The sequence below is a fragment of the Eumetopias jubatus genome, unplaced genomic scaffold, assembly GCF_037043125.1.
Source record: "Eumetopias jubatus isolate StellerSeaLion01/CBP00866 unplaced genomic scaffold, mEumJub1_p1.0 scaffold_7, whole genome shotgun sequence".
Lineage (NCBI taxonomy): Eukaryota > Metazoa > Chordata > Mammalia > Carnivora > Otariidae > Eumetopias > Eumetopias jubatus.
This window is the reverse complement of record NW_028274813.1, coordinates 31,839,068-31,855,569: the sequence shown is the minus strand read 5'-3', so window position 1 is coordinate 31,855,569 and position 16,502 is coordinate 31,839,068. Positions and strand designations below refer to the sequence as shown.

The following is a 16,502-nucleotide window of genomic DNA, read 5'->3' as shown; positions in this document are numbered from 1 at the left end:
ACAACTGAGCCACCCAGGGCCCTAAATACATTGCATTCTATTCTTTGTTTGTTAGGAGGATTTATTATTATTATTATTATTATTATTATTATTATGAATAGTTGTTGAATTTTATCAAGTGCTTTTTCTGCATTTCTTTTTTTAATTATTTTTTTAAACAATTTTTTAGGGGGAAGGGGCAGAGGGAGAGAGAGAATCCTCAAGCAGGCTACCTGCTCAGTGCAGAGCCTGATGCAGGGCTCAATTTCACGACCTTGAGATCATGACCTGAGCCAAAATCAGGAGTCTGATGCTTAACCAGCTGAGCTACCCAGGCGCCCTTTTCTGCATCTTGAGCTGACTATGAAGTTTTTCTTCTTTATTCTGTGGTGGTGGTGAAATACATTGATTTTTTAATTTCTGGAGTAAATTCAACTTGGTCATGATGTCTTATTCTTTTTATACATTGTTGAATTCATTTTGCTAATGCTTTTTAGAGGATTTTTTGTTTTAAAACTGTGTTCATGAGTGATACTGGCTTGTAATTTTTTTTTTTTTTCTAGAAATGACTCTGCCCGATTTTGATAAGAAGTCATGCTGGTCTCATACAACAAGTTAAGGCTTTCCTTATTTTTGCATTCTCTGGAAGAATTTGTATAAGATTGCCATTTCTTTTTTCTTAAATATTTGACTAGAATCTACTGGGGAAGGCATCTGGAATTTTTTTTGTTTTTGGTTTTTTAGGGAAGTATTTGAATTATGGATATCATTTCTTTAATAGTTTTGGAGCTAGTGAGATTGTCTATTTCTTCATGCCTTTTTAAAAAAAAATTTTTTTTTATTTAGTTGTAAGTAAGTAATCTCTACACCCAGCATGGGGCTTGAACTCCTGACCCCAAGATCATGAGTGGCATGCTATTCTGACTGAACCAGCCAGGCACCCCATTTTCATGTCTGTTTTGGTAAATTATATTTTTCATCTAAAGCTGCTTTCAAATTTTAAAATTATGGGCATATACTTGCTTTCTGTTGTTTTTTTTTTTAAGATTTTATTTATTTGATAGAGACAATGACAGAGATAGCAAGAAAGAGCACAAGCAGGGGAGAGGCAAAGGGAGAGGGGGAAGCAGGCTCACTGTGGAGCAGGGAACTGGACGTGGGACTCGATCCCAGGACTCTGGGATCATGACCTGAGCCGAAGGCAGACGCTTAATGACTGAGCCACCCAGGCACCCCGGGCATATACTTGTTTATAATATCTTCAGACAGTTTTTTTCCCCAATATGAAGAATATGTAGGGATGGCTCCCTTTTCATTTTTTTTTTTTAGGATTTTATTTATTCTTTTGAGATAGAGAGTAGAGAGAGAGCATGCGAGAGTGCAAGAGCACAAGCCGAGAGCATGGAGGGGAGGGGGTGTACGCATTGCAGGGGGTGGGGAGGAGGAGGAGCAGAGGGAGAGGGAGAAGCCGGCTCCTCACTGAGGAGGGAGCTCTGTGTGGGGCTTCATCCCAGGACCCTGGGATCATGACCTGAGCCGGAGGCAGACACCTAACAAACTGAGCCACCCAGGTGCCCCTCCCTTTTCATTCATTTTTTTTTTTTTTTTTTAATATTTTACTTATTTGAGAGAGAGAGAGCACATGAGTGGAGGGAGAAGCAGGCTCCCTGATGCAGGACTCGATCCCAGGACCCTGGGATCATGACCTGAGCTGAAGGCAGATGCTTAACTGACCGAGCCACCCAGGCACCTTCCCTTTTCATTCTTGACATCACTTATTTGTGCTTCTCTCTTTTTCTTGATTACTCCTTCTATGGGCTTATCAATTTTATTAGTCTTTTCAGAAAACCAGCTACTCACTTTGTTGATCTTCATTATTAGTATGTTTGTGTTCTATTTCACTGATATCTGCTCTCTCATTTTTTTCTTCTACTTGATTGGGTATAATTTGCTATTCTCTATTAGTTCTTCAAACTACTTTAATCTGACCTACTAGACTACCCTACTGGAACTGATCAAATTGATGGCTTTCTTGTTTTCTAATCCAGCAGACACGTATGTGGACTCGTGCTATTCTAGCTCTCAAAAGCATCTGCATCGTTCCTACATCAGACATTCTTCTTGGTTTTCATGTCTCCACACTCTCCTGTCTTCTATCATACTGTTCTTTACTCTTTTTTGTCTTCTGATCTCCCTTTTACTTCACATCTGAATATTGAGGTGGCTCAAGCTTGGTCTCTTCTCTGTCTACCCCAGGGATTGCAAACTCATATATCTACAAGTTCCAGATGGGAAATGTAAATGAAGATATGGAGTAATTGTTTGCATTTTTGAGCATATAGAGATATTCTTAAACTTCATAAAAAATATGCTCCCTCCCTTTTTTTCTTTAAGTACAAGGCCTCTATGATCTTTTATTTTCCTAGTTTTAATAGAGACGTGGATCCTGAGAAATATTTCTTTCTATTAGAAAAACAGTGGTGGGGTGCCTGGGAGGCTCAGTTAGTTTAAGGGTCCCACTTTGGCTCAGGTCATGATCTCAAGCAGGGGTGGGGGGTGGGGGGCTGGGGAGGGTGGCAGGCTTCAGTGCTGAGAAGACATTATGGTAAATTAAAGAATTCATGCCTTAAAAAAATGAGGAAGCTGCCATACAGGTCAAGCCAAGGGTTGCCAGGTTGTCCAGTTCTTTACAGAGAAACTTGGAATATAAATTTTTTAAACATGTGAACTTTACTAATTTTTAAATTTTGGTGCAAGTTTTTAAATATGTGGAGACCAAAACAATAATAATATTAAACGTGTCTGTGGATCAGCAGATGTGTCCATGGACCACTAATTTATGTCCTCTATCTACATTCTTCTCTTAAGTGATCTCATCTGTTTTATAGCTTTAAACATCGTTGATAACGCTGATGACTCTCAAAATTAGAACTCCAGCCTTTTAGATCCACCTACCTACTTGATGTCTTCCCTTCAATGTCTGTCATCTCAAACAACATGTTCCTAAAAGAACTCTTGAGTTTTCTTCCCAAATCTCTATTATCCTTAGTGTTCTCCACCTTTTAAGATGAAAATCAGGGAAACATCCAACCCCCAAAGGGCTAACTAACAGAAATGATAAGATTGAAAGTCAGACACATGGTCACCTGGGTGGCTCAGTTAGGCGTCTGCCTTTGGCTCAGGTCATGATTCCAGGATCCTGGGATCAAGCCCCATGTGGGGCTCCCTGCTCGGCGGGGAGCCTACTTCTCCCTCTCTCTCTGCCCCTCCCCCTGCTGGTACTCTCTCTCTAGCTCTCCCTCTCTCTCTCAAATAACTAAATAAAATCTTAAAATAAAAAAAGAAAAAGAAAAAAAACCAAACAGGCAGTTATGGTATGCTGGGTTTCTTCAATGGCAAAATATATAGAAATTCAGAGAAGTAGTTGCAGAAACAGGAAATAACACAGCATGCTACCAGATAGAGGTAGAGGTATGGGTTTCCAGACCCCGCTGAATTACCTATGGTAATGTACAATTATGCACAAATCACTTGTACAAAATGAGGTTTCTGCTGTGTTTTAGAAGGTAAAACATGCCTTTCTCTTGGGAAGGTGGGGATGGAGGTGTTAAATATCTTTTTGGCCCCTGTCTGCTGCCTGATATTTTCTAGAGTCTCTGGCTACAGATATCCTTGATCAACAGGTGCAAATAACTGGTGCAACAAAGATTGAATGAAGTGAAGGTTATTTTCCAAAGAGCATTGTTCTGCAGGCCCAGGCTTCAGGCCTACTGGAGGTCTATTTCCTTTTCCTTACCATTAACCCCTTCCTAGTAATACTACCTAGTGCTATCTCCAAAATAGATGTTGCCTCCATCTAGTTCTCTACATCTCCTCTGTTTCCTCCCTAGCCCAAGCCTCACGTGACTTTCATCTGGACCTTTGTAGAACCCTCCTGACTGTCCTCCCTGCTTGGACCCCTGTGCACCTACAATCCCTCCTCCATTTAGTAACCAAAGTGAACTTTTAAAAATGAAAGTCAGACCATGTCAGTCCTCTGCTTAAAACCCTTTCATTGCTTTGAATAAAACCGACATGTCTTAATTACTTATCTGTACTTAAGGACTTATGTGCTCTGGCTTCTCTCAGCATCTCTGATTTGTCTCCTGTTCTCTTTCCAGCCTCCTATTTTTTTTTTTTCTCATCGTCTTATTACTTGCCAGGCTTATTAAGCCTTTATTCTGTCACTTGAAAAGGACAAACTCATTTGTATCTCAAAGACATGGTCTAAATTTAACTGATACCATAAACTCTATAGACTAAGGGTGCTCATTAATCTGTTCAAAGCCCAGAAGATGGTCCCAAATCATTCTTTACTCTCTGCTGCCATCGTGGGGTCATTTAAAGAATTGTGGGCTTTTCCAGAAAGTTTTATCAGCTCGACTTCCTGAAGCCAAAATGGATGATCCACTGGCCCTCAGAAAGGAGACTCTAAATCATTGCTGTCTAAGTGAATCACTGAAATACAGAGGAAGTGTTAGAAATTTTGTCTATGATTTTTGATGGCACTATTCATTAAAAGTTTTTACTTTTGTGTATGTTTAATAATGTCTATAACATGTTAATATAGTACTACAAATAGTACTACATGTTTATAATATATAAATACATATTTATTTATTTTTTAAAAAGATTTTATTTATTTATTTGAGAGGGCAAGAATGAGAGAGAGAGAGAGAGCACATGAGAGGGGGGAGGGTCAGAGGGAGAAGCAGACTCCCCGCTGAGCAGCAAGGAGCCCGATGTGGGACTCGATCCCGGAACTCCAGGATCATGACGAGAGCTGAAGGCAGTCACTTAACCAACTGAGCCACCCAGGCGCCATATATAAATACATATTTATATATGCATGTATGTCGCAGACATTTTTTTATGAGTTCGTGAAGTAGAAGTCAAAGACGAGGGGTCTCTGAGTTTTGTTTCTAACAGCAGCTCTGTAATCTTGACTATCTCCTTTCTGTGGTTTTGGTCACCTCAGCTATGAAATATCCTACCTCGGATTACTTGTAACACTTTGTTTGAACCACTCCTTTGGTATTTACCATGTCATTTCTTTCTTTTTTTTAAAAATATTTTATTTATTTATTCATGAGAGACAGAGGGAGAGAGAGAGAGAGAAGCAGAGGGAGAAGCAGGCTCCCAAGGAGCAGGGAGCCTGATGCAGGACTCGATCCCAGGACCCTGGGATCATGACCTGAGCCGAAGGCAGACGCTTAACCATCTGAGCCACCCAGGTGCCCTACCATGTCATTTCTGACGGTGTGGGCTTATGTCTATTGTACTCTACCAATAAGGCTGTAATCCCTAAGTCACATTCCATCTTTTGCGTAACTTTATAGCCACAGTGGCGCGTGGCCCAGGGCCTGGCATGATGATCCGCGGTAGTGAGAGCAGCACACTGCCCAGGGTGGGGTTCCCCACTGTAAATAGCTGGGGCAGGTGATTCGTTGTCGTGGGTGGCTATCCCGTACATTGTAGGATGTTTAGTGGCAGTCTGACCTCTACCAGTTAGATACTTGTGCACCCCATCCCCCAACTTGTGACAACCAAAAGTTTCTCCAGATGTTGCCATATTCTCTGGAGTAGTGGAAGGGGCGCAAATGAATCTCGGTTGAGAACTGCCCTTCTAGATCGGGGAATTTTGGTACTAGTCCTAACTTTGTCATTATGCCTGCATGTGTATTCTGTCATTATTATTATATACCTATTAATAATAGAATACACTATTATTAGTTAATAATAGAATTCTATTAATTCTATTAATAGTAGAATACATTATGCCTGCATGTGTATTCTGTTATTATTATATATCTGTTAATAATAGAATACACTATTATTAGTGTATTCTAAGTTTCTTCTCCCGAAAAATGAGGATTGGGATTTCTTGGATGTTTAACCTGGGTTCTGTGGGATAGCTTTAGAGGATCTTTCATTAATGTGAACTTTGCAAGTAAATTTTTCTGGGAATGATTTCTTAGCTTTCAGCTTTTTTCTCCAACTTATCTGTTATCTCAAAAAGATTAAAACTAAATCAGTTTGAGAGAGAGATGGTGACAGATAGCGAGAGAGAGCATGAGCAGGGAGGAGAGGGAGAAGCAGGCTCCCCACTGAGCAGGGAGCCCCATGCGGGACTTGATCCCAGGACTCTGGGATCATAACCTGAGCTGAAGACGCTTGACCAACTGAGCCACCCAAGCGCCCTAAAACTAAATCAGTTAATATATGAAGTGATTTTCTTTTCAAGATACAAGGATCCTAGCTTATGCTCAATATACCTTTTTTTTTTTCCTTAGTGAACACCATTTGTGATCATAAAATGCTGAGAACGCATTTTGTGCTACCAGGATTTAATTATATTGGCAGGTACCAGTTACTTATAGTACTGTATTTTCTACCTGTTGTCAAAAATTGGATCTTGAGGCAGTAACAATACGGTAAATGAGTAGCGTTCCTAGCACGCGTGTTGGAGAGTCTGGATAATGAAAAATATGTATTTATCATTTGGCACTCTACTCCTTAGCCTTTTTTCACTTAGACTTTTAAAACCAGCACGTTTCACGTGACTCAGCCAGCTCTCCTCTGTGTCACTCTTTCTGGACTGCTCACATTTCAGGCTCACATTTGTTTAGGTTGCTTCTTCACAGAATCCATTGCATTTGTTAGCATAGGCTCCTCCTATTTGAACCAAAATTTGGTCAGCCGCTTCCTTTGGGAAGTTAAGGATGTCCCTCTTAGACTTTTTTTTGCCAGTTTCATGTTGTACTTGGTGCTGTGGTAGGGCATGACCTGTTTCCCTGTTTTCCTCTGTTGCAGGTGAATTCGGAAGGCAAAGCCAGTCCTCTGTCACTCCTTCAAATGGCCTCCCCAAGTGGCTTCTGTGTCTTAGTTCGCTTGCCCAAGCTGATCTGTGGAGGAAAAACACTACCAAAAACTTTGCTGGACATTTTGGCAGATGGCACTGTTTTAAAAGTTGGAGTAGGATGTTCAGAAGATGCCAGCAAGCTTCTGCGGGACTACGGCCTCGTGGTTAAGGGGTGCCTGGACCTCCGGTACCTAGCCATGAGGCAGAGGTAGGGTTGTATGAATGCTGGGGTTCCTGGAGCTGTGGGGCAAATATCTTAGCAAGATTTGTGGAGTCCTGAGAACAGTAAGGAAGCATCCAAAAGTTTTTAGAAGCCTAGAGGCTTCTGAGATGCATATAAATCTGTGAGGAAATATTCCAGCTTCTGAGAAAACTTTAGTTACCTAGGATTGGTCTTCTTAGATGAAACATTGATAAGGTGTCTCCATAAGCTACAGGTTGTAAAGTGATAGCACCACTGGCTAAATTAGGGCTTCACATTTTGATTTTGCTTTTATTTATTTCTTCCCCATATGATGTATATATATTTTTAAAGATTTTATTTTTATTTATTTGACAGAGAGAGCGGGAACACAAGCAGGGAGTGGGAGAAGCAGGCTTCCCACTGAGCAGGGAGCCCGAGGCGGGGCTCTCGATCCTGGGACTCTGGGATCATGACCTGAGCGGAAGGCAGATACTTCACCCAGGCGCTGCTCCCCATTTGATATTTTTTGGGAATTTTTAGTTTAAATCCAGAAGATTTAATGTAAAAGTCTGTATTTGGGGCTTCTGAAAAATCAGATGATTTGACTAAGCAAGGTCAGGGGTTCTAGATGGTAGCAGTTGCTGGGGAGAGGTTGGTGTCTTTAGATGCCCATGCTCTGTTCAATCGCCAGAGTCCCCACCTCTCTCATCCACTGTAACCCCAACTCCTCCTGATAAACATTTGAGTCTGCAAACCCTGCTTTAGGCCAAAAGTAGTGGTAGACTAAAATGAGCTACTGGGAGAGAGAGATTTCCCTATTCCTTGGAATTCTATTCTTATGGAAATTCTATTCTAACTTGTTTTTCCGGGAGTGGCAATTACCTTCTCATGTGTGCGTGTGCGTGCGTGTGTGTGTGTGTGTGTGTGTGTGTGTGTGTGGTCCTCATTTTAATAATGTGGAGCGAGGTAGCCTCTCTCCCTACCTCAGATGACACTGACATTAAAAGTTCAGAGGATTTTTTTTTTTTAAGATTTATTTATTTATTTATTTGACAGAGAGAGACACAGAGAGAGAGGGAACACGGCAGGGGGAGTGGGAGAGGGAGAAGCAGGCTTCCCGCCGAGCAGGAAGCCCGATGTGGGGCTCCATCCCAGGACCCTGGGATCATGACCTGAGCTGAAGGCAGACGCTTAATGACTGAGCCACCCAGGCGCCCCAAAAGTTCAGAGGATTTAATAACTAAGAGAAGGCCTGATTAAAATCTCTTACCATTTTTTAGTTTTAACTTAGTAGTTTATCTTATGTAAATACAACGCTTGTAAATTATCAAGCGTTTTCAAGAAATATATTGACATCTTTACTGTAAGAAAAATTTAAATCTGTGAAAGTATTTGGAGTGTCACCCCAACAGGCACCTCTCACCAGGCCTTCCCCCCACCCCCCCCGCTGGGCACCACCTCCCCAGAGGTGTCCGCTGTCACTCTCTTCTGTTAGAGGCGATGGGTGTAGGAGCTAAGAGTTGACCCTGGAATGGGCTGTGCGGTGGCTGTCCCTCACTTCCCTAGTCTGCAGCAATAATTAGGTTCCCGCCTCCCAGGATTGGTGTGAGGATTGCAAGAGTTAAACTGTGTGAAGAACTTGGAAAGAATGTGTCACCCAGAGACAGTGCGGTGTACTGCTGTGTTCAGCTCTTACTGTTCTCATCATCGTCGTCATTGTCACTACCTCCCTCAGAGCCCTCATCAATCAGTGCGTCCTTCCTGATCTCTTCTGTGCAATTATAGTCCTCTCCATGAATAGATAGAAATGAGAGGTGCACGAATTCTCCATTTCACTAAGCGCAAAATGGCCACGCATCAAAATAAGAATTTGGCCAAAGCTGAATATTACCATGAACTTCTCTAGAAATAAGAATGAAGTATTTATCGGGCCTTTCCATGTTTAATGAGATTTTTAAAAACATTTTAAAAATTATTTTATTGTTGAACACTTTTTAGTAGTAAAATTAGAAGTTTTTGCCATTATAGTTTAAGACATTTGACATTATAGTGCAAAGATTATACTTCGCACTGTTAGCTATAGGTTGCTCCTGACATTTGCCATAAGTAGTTGTTACTTTCAGTTGACGTTGGGAGGAGCACATTTGTTGGTAATGCTTTTCTTCTTACTCTCTATATTTTGTGTTATATGTTAACTAGAGGTAATTTATTATAGAGATTGACTTTGGAATCTTTCCTAGTGAATTGAAATGGCAAAGATGGCATCTTGTTTTTAATTAATTCTCAAGAAATGTGCAACCTTTCCAAATATGACGTTTAAAAAAAGACTGACCTAAATGGAATTAAGTAGCTTAAAAATTAAGTGCTGTCCTTCAACGAGGGTAATAATTTCAAGAATTAAGGAATAGCCATGCTTGAAAAATTATACAGCTATTAAAAAGAATGAAATAGGGGCGCCTGGGTGGCTCAGTCGTTAAGTGTCTGTCTTCGGTTCAGGTCGTGGTCCCAGGGTCCTGGGATCGAGCCCTGTGTTGGGCTCCCTGCTCAGCGGGAAGCCTGCTTCTCCCTCTCCCACTTCCCCTACTTGTGTTCCCTCTCTCGCTGTGTCTCTCTCTGTCAAATAAATAAATAAAATCTTAAAAAAAAAATGAAATAAGTACATTTATACTTATCATGAATGGAAGTATCTGATATATTAAGTAATACAGCACATTGCAGAGCAAAAACCAGAACAGATACCAAAAACACGTTATCTCCTCCTCCACGTAACCATCAGTTTATCTATTTGTGTCTGGAGAGGGGGGCAGGGGGATGGGTTAGCCTGGTGATGGGTATTAAGGAGGGCATGTACTGATGGAGCCCTGGGTGTTATACAAAGACAGTGAATCATGGAACACTACATCAAAAACTAACGATGTACTGTATGGTGACTAACATAACACAATAAAATTAAATTAAATTAAAAAAAAAAAGAAAAGGTCTGGAGGGGCCACAGCCTACTGTTAGGAGTCATTATTCCTAAGGAGTGGAAGTATGGGGCGATAGGCTTTTACTTTTCACCTGTGATGCTTTCCTGTTGTCTGAACTTTTAATAATAAGCATTCATTACTTTTATAATTTCCAACAAAACAGAAGAGAGTTTTTTGTCTCCCAAAGCCTTAATTTTCATTAATTGAACCAAGACATTATGTATTTTTCCCTAAGTATGTCTGGACCTGTTTTTACTTTTTAGTCAGTACTGCCTTTTGGGGGTAATGAAATCCATCAATTACTGCTGGTTTTTGTAGGGAAAGACTTCCTTTTCTTCATCATTATAATGATTTCATTTCCTACAGTACTTGAGGGAGTCCTGCTTGCAGTAACCCTGACGTGAACCCCCACCTCTAAGCTTCCTGCTCTAAAACTTCTAGTCTCTCACTCGGTAGCCAGGAAGTCAGCTCCACTTATGTAGACCAATGTGTTCTTAATTTCACATTTATTTCTTGTTTGGTATCTCCGAACCTTGGACAAATTAATTTTTTCTGCCACCCTGCAGCTATTTTAATCAGAAAGTGTTTTAAGGGCAGAAAGGTTATTTGTGTTTTTTTGTACCTTCAGTTTTCAAATTTGAAAAATAATTACATGAATACTAGCCAATGCAAATATAGAAACATATAAAGAAGATAGATAATCACCACAAATCCCATACCCAGAGATATCACTAACATGTGATTGATATCTTTCTAGTTATCTCTTTGTGCTTTGTCTCTCTCATAACTAGACTCACACACATACATCTGGAATGTGGTATATATAGTAACATAAAGGGACCACAACATATGTTTTCTCCCACAGTCTCTTTTTACTTAACTAATATGTCATGGACATCTTTTCACATCAATATAGATCCACATCCTTATTTTTTTTTTAAGACTTATTTATTTATTTTAGAGAGAGAAAGAGGGAGCATTTATATGAGTGGGGGGCAGGGGCAGAGGGAGAGAATCATCAAATGGACTGCTGGCTGAACATGGAGCCCAGCAGGGCAGGGGAGGTGTGGGACTCCATCCCAGGACCCATGAGATCATGACCTGAGCCAAAACCAAGAGTCAGATGCTTAACCGACTCAGCCACTCAGGTGCCCATCCACATCCTTATTTTTAATAGCTGTATGGAATTTAATTGCATAGATATTTAACCAGCCTTTTGTTGATGGGCATTTAGGTTGTTTCCAATTCTTTGCTCCTATAAATGGTACTGCAGTGAAGATCATTTTATGTGCATTTGTCCTTAGGATAAATTCCTAGAAGTGGAATTCTTGAATCAGAGAATTTTCATGTTGAAAATTTTGAAAGCTCTCTATTGTTAAACTGTTTTCAGTAAAGCTTATAAAAATGGACTGTTCACAAATTTTAGATTAGACTGATTCTTCGTGTTCCACCAATAGTAGATACAGTTATTTTTTTAAATCTTTGCAATCTGATAAATTATTTATAATTTTTATTTTATTTCATCTGATGTCTAGTGAGTTTAATTGTCTGCCATCCGTGTATTGGCCATTTAAATGTCTTTTTTGATTTGCCTGTTCTTCTTTTGCCCATTTTTGATACATGACTTACTTATTTCTTATAGAAACAATTTGCTCTGTAATGGGCTCAGCCTGAAATCACTTGCTGAGACAGTTTTGAACTTTCCACTTGACAAGTCCCTTCTACTTCGTTGTAGCAACTGGGATGCTGAGCATCTTACTGAGGACCAGGTACTTCTTATCAGAGTAGTTGAAGAATGGAAGAGCCATTGCTTGTGAAGTATAGTTGTTCGTATAATTGTAATCTTCAAATATAAGTATTGGGGGGAAATACTTGAAAAGAGACTCACTGAAGGTAACTGGTCTATAGTTTGTAAATGGTACTTAAGTAACAGAGTAAGAGTCCCTATTGTGTTTTATATTTTTGAGCATTTACTATATGCCAGGCATTTCAGAAAATGTAATTTTTTAATTATGAATACAAATGCGTAATTAGAAAACCAAAGTGTTATAAGACATTGTAAGAAACAGTGTCTTCCTCCCACTCACTGGCAACCAATTTCATTTCTTCCTGGTAATTACCATTATAAATTTAAATTACATGCATATATTACTCTTTCTTATTTTTCATATTATCTTTTGACTTCTTACAGTGGAAGACATGATTTAATATTCTTGTAATTCCTCCGTCCCCAGACAAATACTTTTTCCCTTCCCCATCTTCCCAATATAGCTAAATCATCATTTTTATCAGATTAATATCTACTTATATTGATATTATTTTAGCTGAACCACATAGTAAGCTACAATTAAGTTTTTTTCTTATACAACTTTTTGTTTTCCTAGGAGTAATAATTTGTAGTTTTGTTTGTTTTGTTTTCTGTATACCTATTAACTGTTTCAAGCCCGGACCCTTTAATGGAACCCTACATCTTTTCTTGGCCGGTTCTGACACATGAGGTGACTTACTCCTTTCGTTTTCCCTTGGAGCTGTCCCTTCCAGACAGAACCCTTTGTCATCCTGCTTCTTTCCAAGAGCCCTGCTGCCCAGCTCTGACCCTGGAATCTGCATTTACCCTCAGCCTAGAGAATCCCTTCACCTTTCTTCTGGAGTAGATCCTCTGTCTTTCAAATTCCATGTCTTTTCCCTTCCTTGTCTTGGAGTACATTAAGAAAGGGAGCATAGGAAATTAATTTATGATACCCTGCATGTCTGAAAAGATATTGGCTTCACTGTCTATGAACTGATATTTTCACTGAGTACAGCAGTTTAGGGTGAAAGTCATTTTCCTTCAGAATTCAAAGGTAATGTTCCCGGTCTTAGAGCTTCCAGTATTGATACGGAGCATGTCACTTGTTTTCCTTTCTGGAGAATCTTCACTTTATTCTTGTTTTTTCTTTTGTTTGTTTGTTTGAAGATTTTATTTATTTGACAGAGAGAGACAGCGAGAGAGGGAACACAAGCAGGGGGAGTGGGAGAGGGAGAAGCAGGCTCCCCTCTGAGCAGGGAGCCTGATGCGGGGATCGACCCCAGGACCCCAGGATCATGACCTGAGCCAAAGGCAGATGCTTAACAACTGAGCCAGCCGGGCGCCCCTATTCTTAGTTCCGAAAATTCATGATGATATACATTAGTGTGGGCTATTTTTCATTTTAGTATTAGAAGCCAGTGGACCCTTTCAATCTGGAAGCTCATGTCTTTTAGTTCAGATAATTATTCTCATAATATTTCTTTGAAAATTTCGCTCCCTTTTGTTTCTAGAACTCATATTATTTGGATATTGGACCCCCTTGAATTGATCCTCTGATTTCCTAGGAAAAATATTTTCTCTCTGATTTTTCTATCTCTGTATGTTTTGTTTTACCTTCTGGGAAATTTCCTCAAGTTTATCTTCTAACATTTCTATTGAATTTTTAATTATTCCTATCATAATTTTAAGTGACAAGAGATTCTTGGTGTCCTCTGAACATTCACTTTTAAAATTACTTTGTTTTTGTGTAATAGATACAGTATCTTCTGTTATCTTAGAGTATTAAAGATTTCTGAGGTTTTCTTCTTCCTGTATTGCTTCATTTTCCTCTGAGTTCCTTATTTGAAATGTTTGATTTGGTCTTTGTCTTTCACATTAAATTTTTTTATTAATTTTTTTATTGTTATGTTACTCACCATATATTACATCATTAGTTTTTGGTCACATTAAATATTTTTCTTAAATGCTTAGATACTTGGCTGTCCATTCATATTTAAAGACACATTAAAAAGTTGATTGGGTCCATCAGCTGTTGAATGAATAAGTAAAATGTGGTATAGCCTTATAATGGAGTATTATTCAGAAATAAAAAAGACACATGGTACAACATGGAAGTGTCTTGAAAACATTATGCTAAGTGAAAGAAGCCAGTTGTAAAATATCATATCAGATTCTATTTTTATGAAATGTTCAGAATATATAAATCTATAGAGACAACAGAACTTAATGGTTGCCTAGGGCTGAAAGAAGTAGAGGATGACTGCTAAAGGGAATAAGGTTTCTTTTTGAGGTTATGGAGGTGTTTTAGTTTTGATTGTGGTGATGGGTTGTGCAATTCTATAAGTTTATTAAAATCCAGAATCTTGCACCATCTGAAAAGACATGTTTGGAACAATTGGAGACGTTCAGATAGAGCTGTGTATTATTGTACTTTGTCACTTTTAATGTTCTTGGGTGTGGTAATGGTGAGGTCATGTAGAAGAATGTCCTTGTTCTTCAGAAGTACATGCTGACACATTTAGAGATGAAGTATCATAATAGCTGCAACTTAATTTTGAAATGTGTTCAGGCAAAAAAGAGTGTGCGGTGTCCATATTATAAAGAGATAAAGCAAGTATTGACAGTCGTGAACGTCAGTTGGCATTATTATTCTTTTAACTTTTCTTTAGGTTTGAAAACTTTTAAAATAAAAAGTTGGGGAGGAAAAGTTAATTGCTACCAAATTTGAAGCCAAATTTGTGATCCTTTTTATTGTGAGAATTCAGAATTTCCAAAGACTCTTATTCATTCTTTTTTTTTTTTTTAATTTTTTAAGTTTATTTTCTTTAGTAACCTCTACACCCAACAATGAGACTCGAACTCACAATCCCAAGATCAAGGGTTGCACGCTCTTCCTACTGAGCCATCCAGGTGCCCCTGTTCATTCTTTTCTTTCAATATTTTGTTCTAATTATAAACATAAAGCTTAATGAGATTTTATAAAATGCTATTTAAATTTGAATTTTAAGAAATGGATTGAGAACATAGCAAATATAGCCAGGGCTTTTGGACCAGTGGGCTTTATTATCAGTGCCTATAGATTATAGTCACATGTCAGTAACTGAAACTCTTTTTTTCTCAGGCTACTCACTTTCTCCAGAGATGAATCATCTAGTTTTCTGCCCAAGAGGTATAAGCCCCTCTGCTTACATTCTGGTTGCTGAGTGGGGAAAGGTATTTGTAGTTTCACCAGTCCATATGTACACTTTCCCATAGTCCCTTTCTCAGGTGACACTTTGCCCCCCCCTCCCCCCATGCCAGGCCTGGTGTTACTAGATCCAGATCCTCTGTGAGTTAGCCATTATAGGACTTAAACTTTTAATTTTGGGGGGGGGGTTGGAGAAGGAGTTATTGCCAGCCCTGTGGTATAAAGGACAAGGTTTAGGTTCTAAGTGTTTTTTATGGAGGCTTTCGCCTAATCTTCTTGTTTTCACCCCTACACGTACTTACTTTCACAGATACCTGGTGCTTCCCATTCCTAATGTTTTGCCATTCTCTGTGGCTCAAATTAACTTAATTCTTGGAGTTTTGGCTTACCACCCCCCTAGGCCTAGATTTTAGCCTTCTCTTGTTTGCCAAGTTGGTCGCCACTTGTTCATCCTTCCAAAATGTTGTTATTGGAAAGATTTAGCTGGTATCTTCAGGTTAACATTATCCTGTGAGAGAGTTTTGGGAGTCAAATTATCTGAATTTGTTTTCTGCAGCTATTTCTGACTTTCTGTGACCCTACGTAAGTCACTTCTTTGTGCCTTGGTTCCTTTCTTTTTTTCTTTTTTTAACAGTTTTATTGTGGTATCACTTACATACAATATAATTCAGACACTTAAAGTATACAAATTGGGGCATCTGGCTGACCCAGTCTGTAGAGCATGTGACTCATAATCTCAGGATCGTGAGTTCAAGCCCCATGTTGGACATGGAGCCTACTTAAAAAAAATAATAAAGTGTAAAAATCAATGGATTTTAGTATTTTTATAGAGTTGTGCAACCATCACCACTAATTTTAGAACATTTTTATCACCCCAAAAAGAAACTCCATACTGATTAGCAGTCACTTCCCATCCTATAGTCACATCCCATCCCCCCCACAACACCCTAACACTAGGCAACCACTAATCTACCTTTTGTCTTTATACATTTGTCTATTTTGGACATTTCATATAAATGGAATCATACAATATATGGTCTTTTGTGATTGGCTTCTTAATTTTGCATGTTTTTGTGGTTCATTCATGTTTTAACATTTATTGGTACTTAATTTCTTTTTATTGCTATGCAATACTCCATTATATGGATATACTACATTTTGTTTATCCATTCATCGGTTGGTGGAGGTTTGGATGGCTTTCATTTTTTGGCTGTTACGAGGAATGCCACTATAAATATTTGTGTATAAAATTTTGTGTGGACATATATCATATGTTTTTACTTGTCTTGGGTGTATACCTAGGAGTGGAATTGCTGGGTCATAAACTTTATGTTTAACTGTTTAAGGAACTGCCAGACTGTTTTGCAAAGTAGCTGTACCATTTTATATTCTTACTGGCAAAGTGTGAAGGTTCCAATTTTCCACATCCTCACCAACACTTGTTACTATCTTTTTGATTAGAGCCATACTAGTAGGTATGAAATGGTATTTCA

The 16,502-nt window shown here is 39.0% G+C and overlaps 1 protein-coding gene across 4 annotated transcripts in view; it reads left to right on the top strand.

The window, feature by feature from the left end:
* EXD2 (exonuclease 3'-5' domain containing 2) overlaps nucleotides 1-16,502 on the top strand; it is a 53,919-nt gene that overhangs the window by 22,194 nt on the left and 15,223 nt on the right. For 3 of the 4 annotated variants that reach the window (XM_028097974.2, XM_028097947.2, XM_028097955.2), the window contains exons 3-4: nucleotides 6,832-7,088; nucleotides 11,676-11,802. In XM_028097974.2, the coding sequence (XP_027953775.1) occupies nucleotides 6,832-7,088; nucleotides 11,676-11,802 (384 nt within the window). Of the gene's footprint in view, nucleotides 1-5,859; nucleotides 6,382-6,831; nucleotides 7,089-11,675; nucleotides 11,803-16,502 lie in introns of those variants that run through there. The other variant, XM_028097987.2, reaches the window with a different exon arrangement.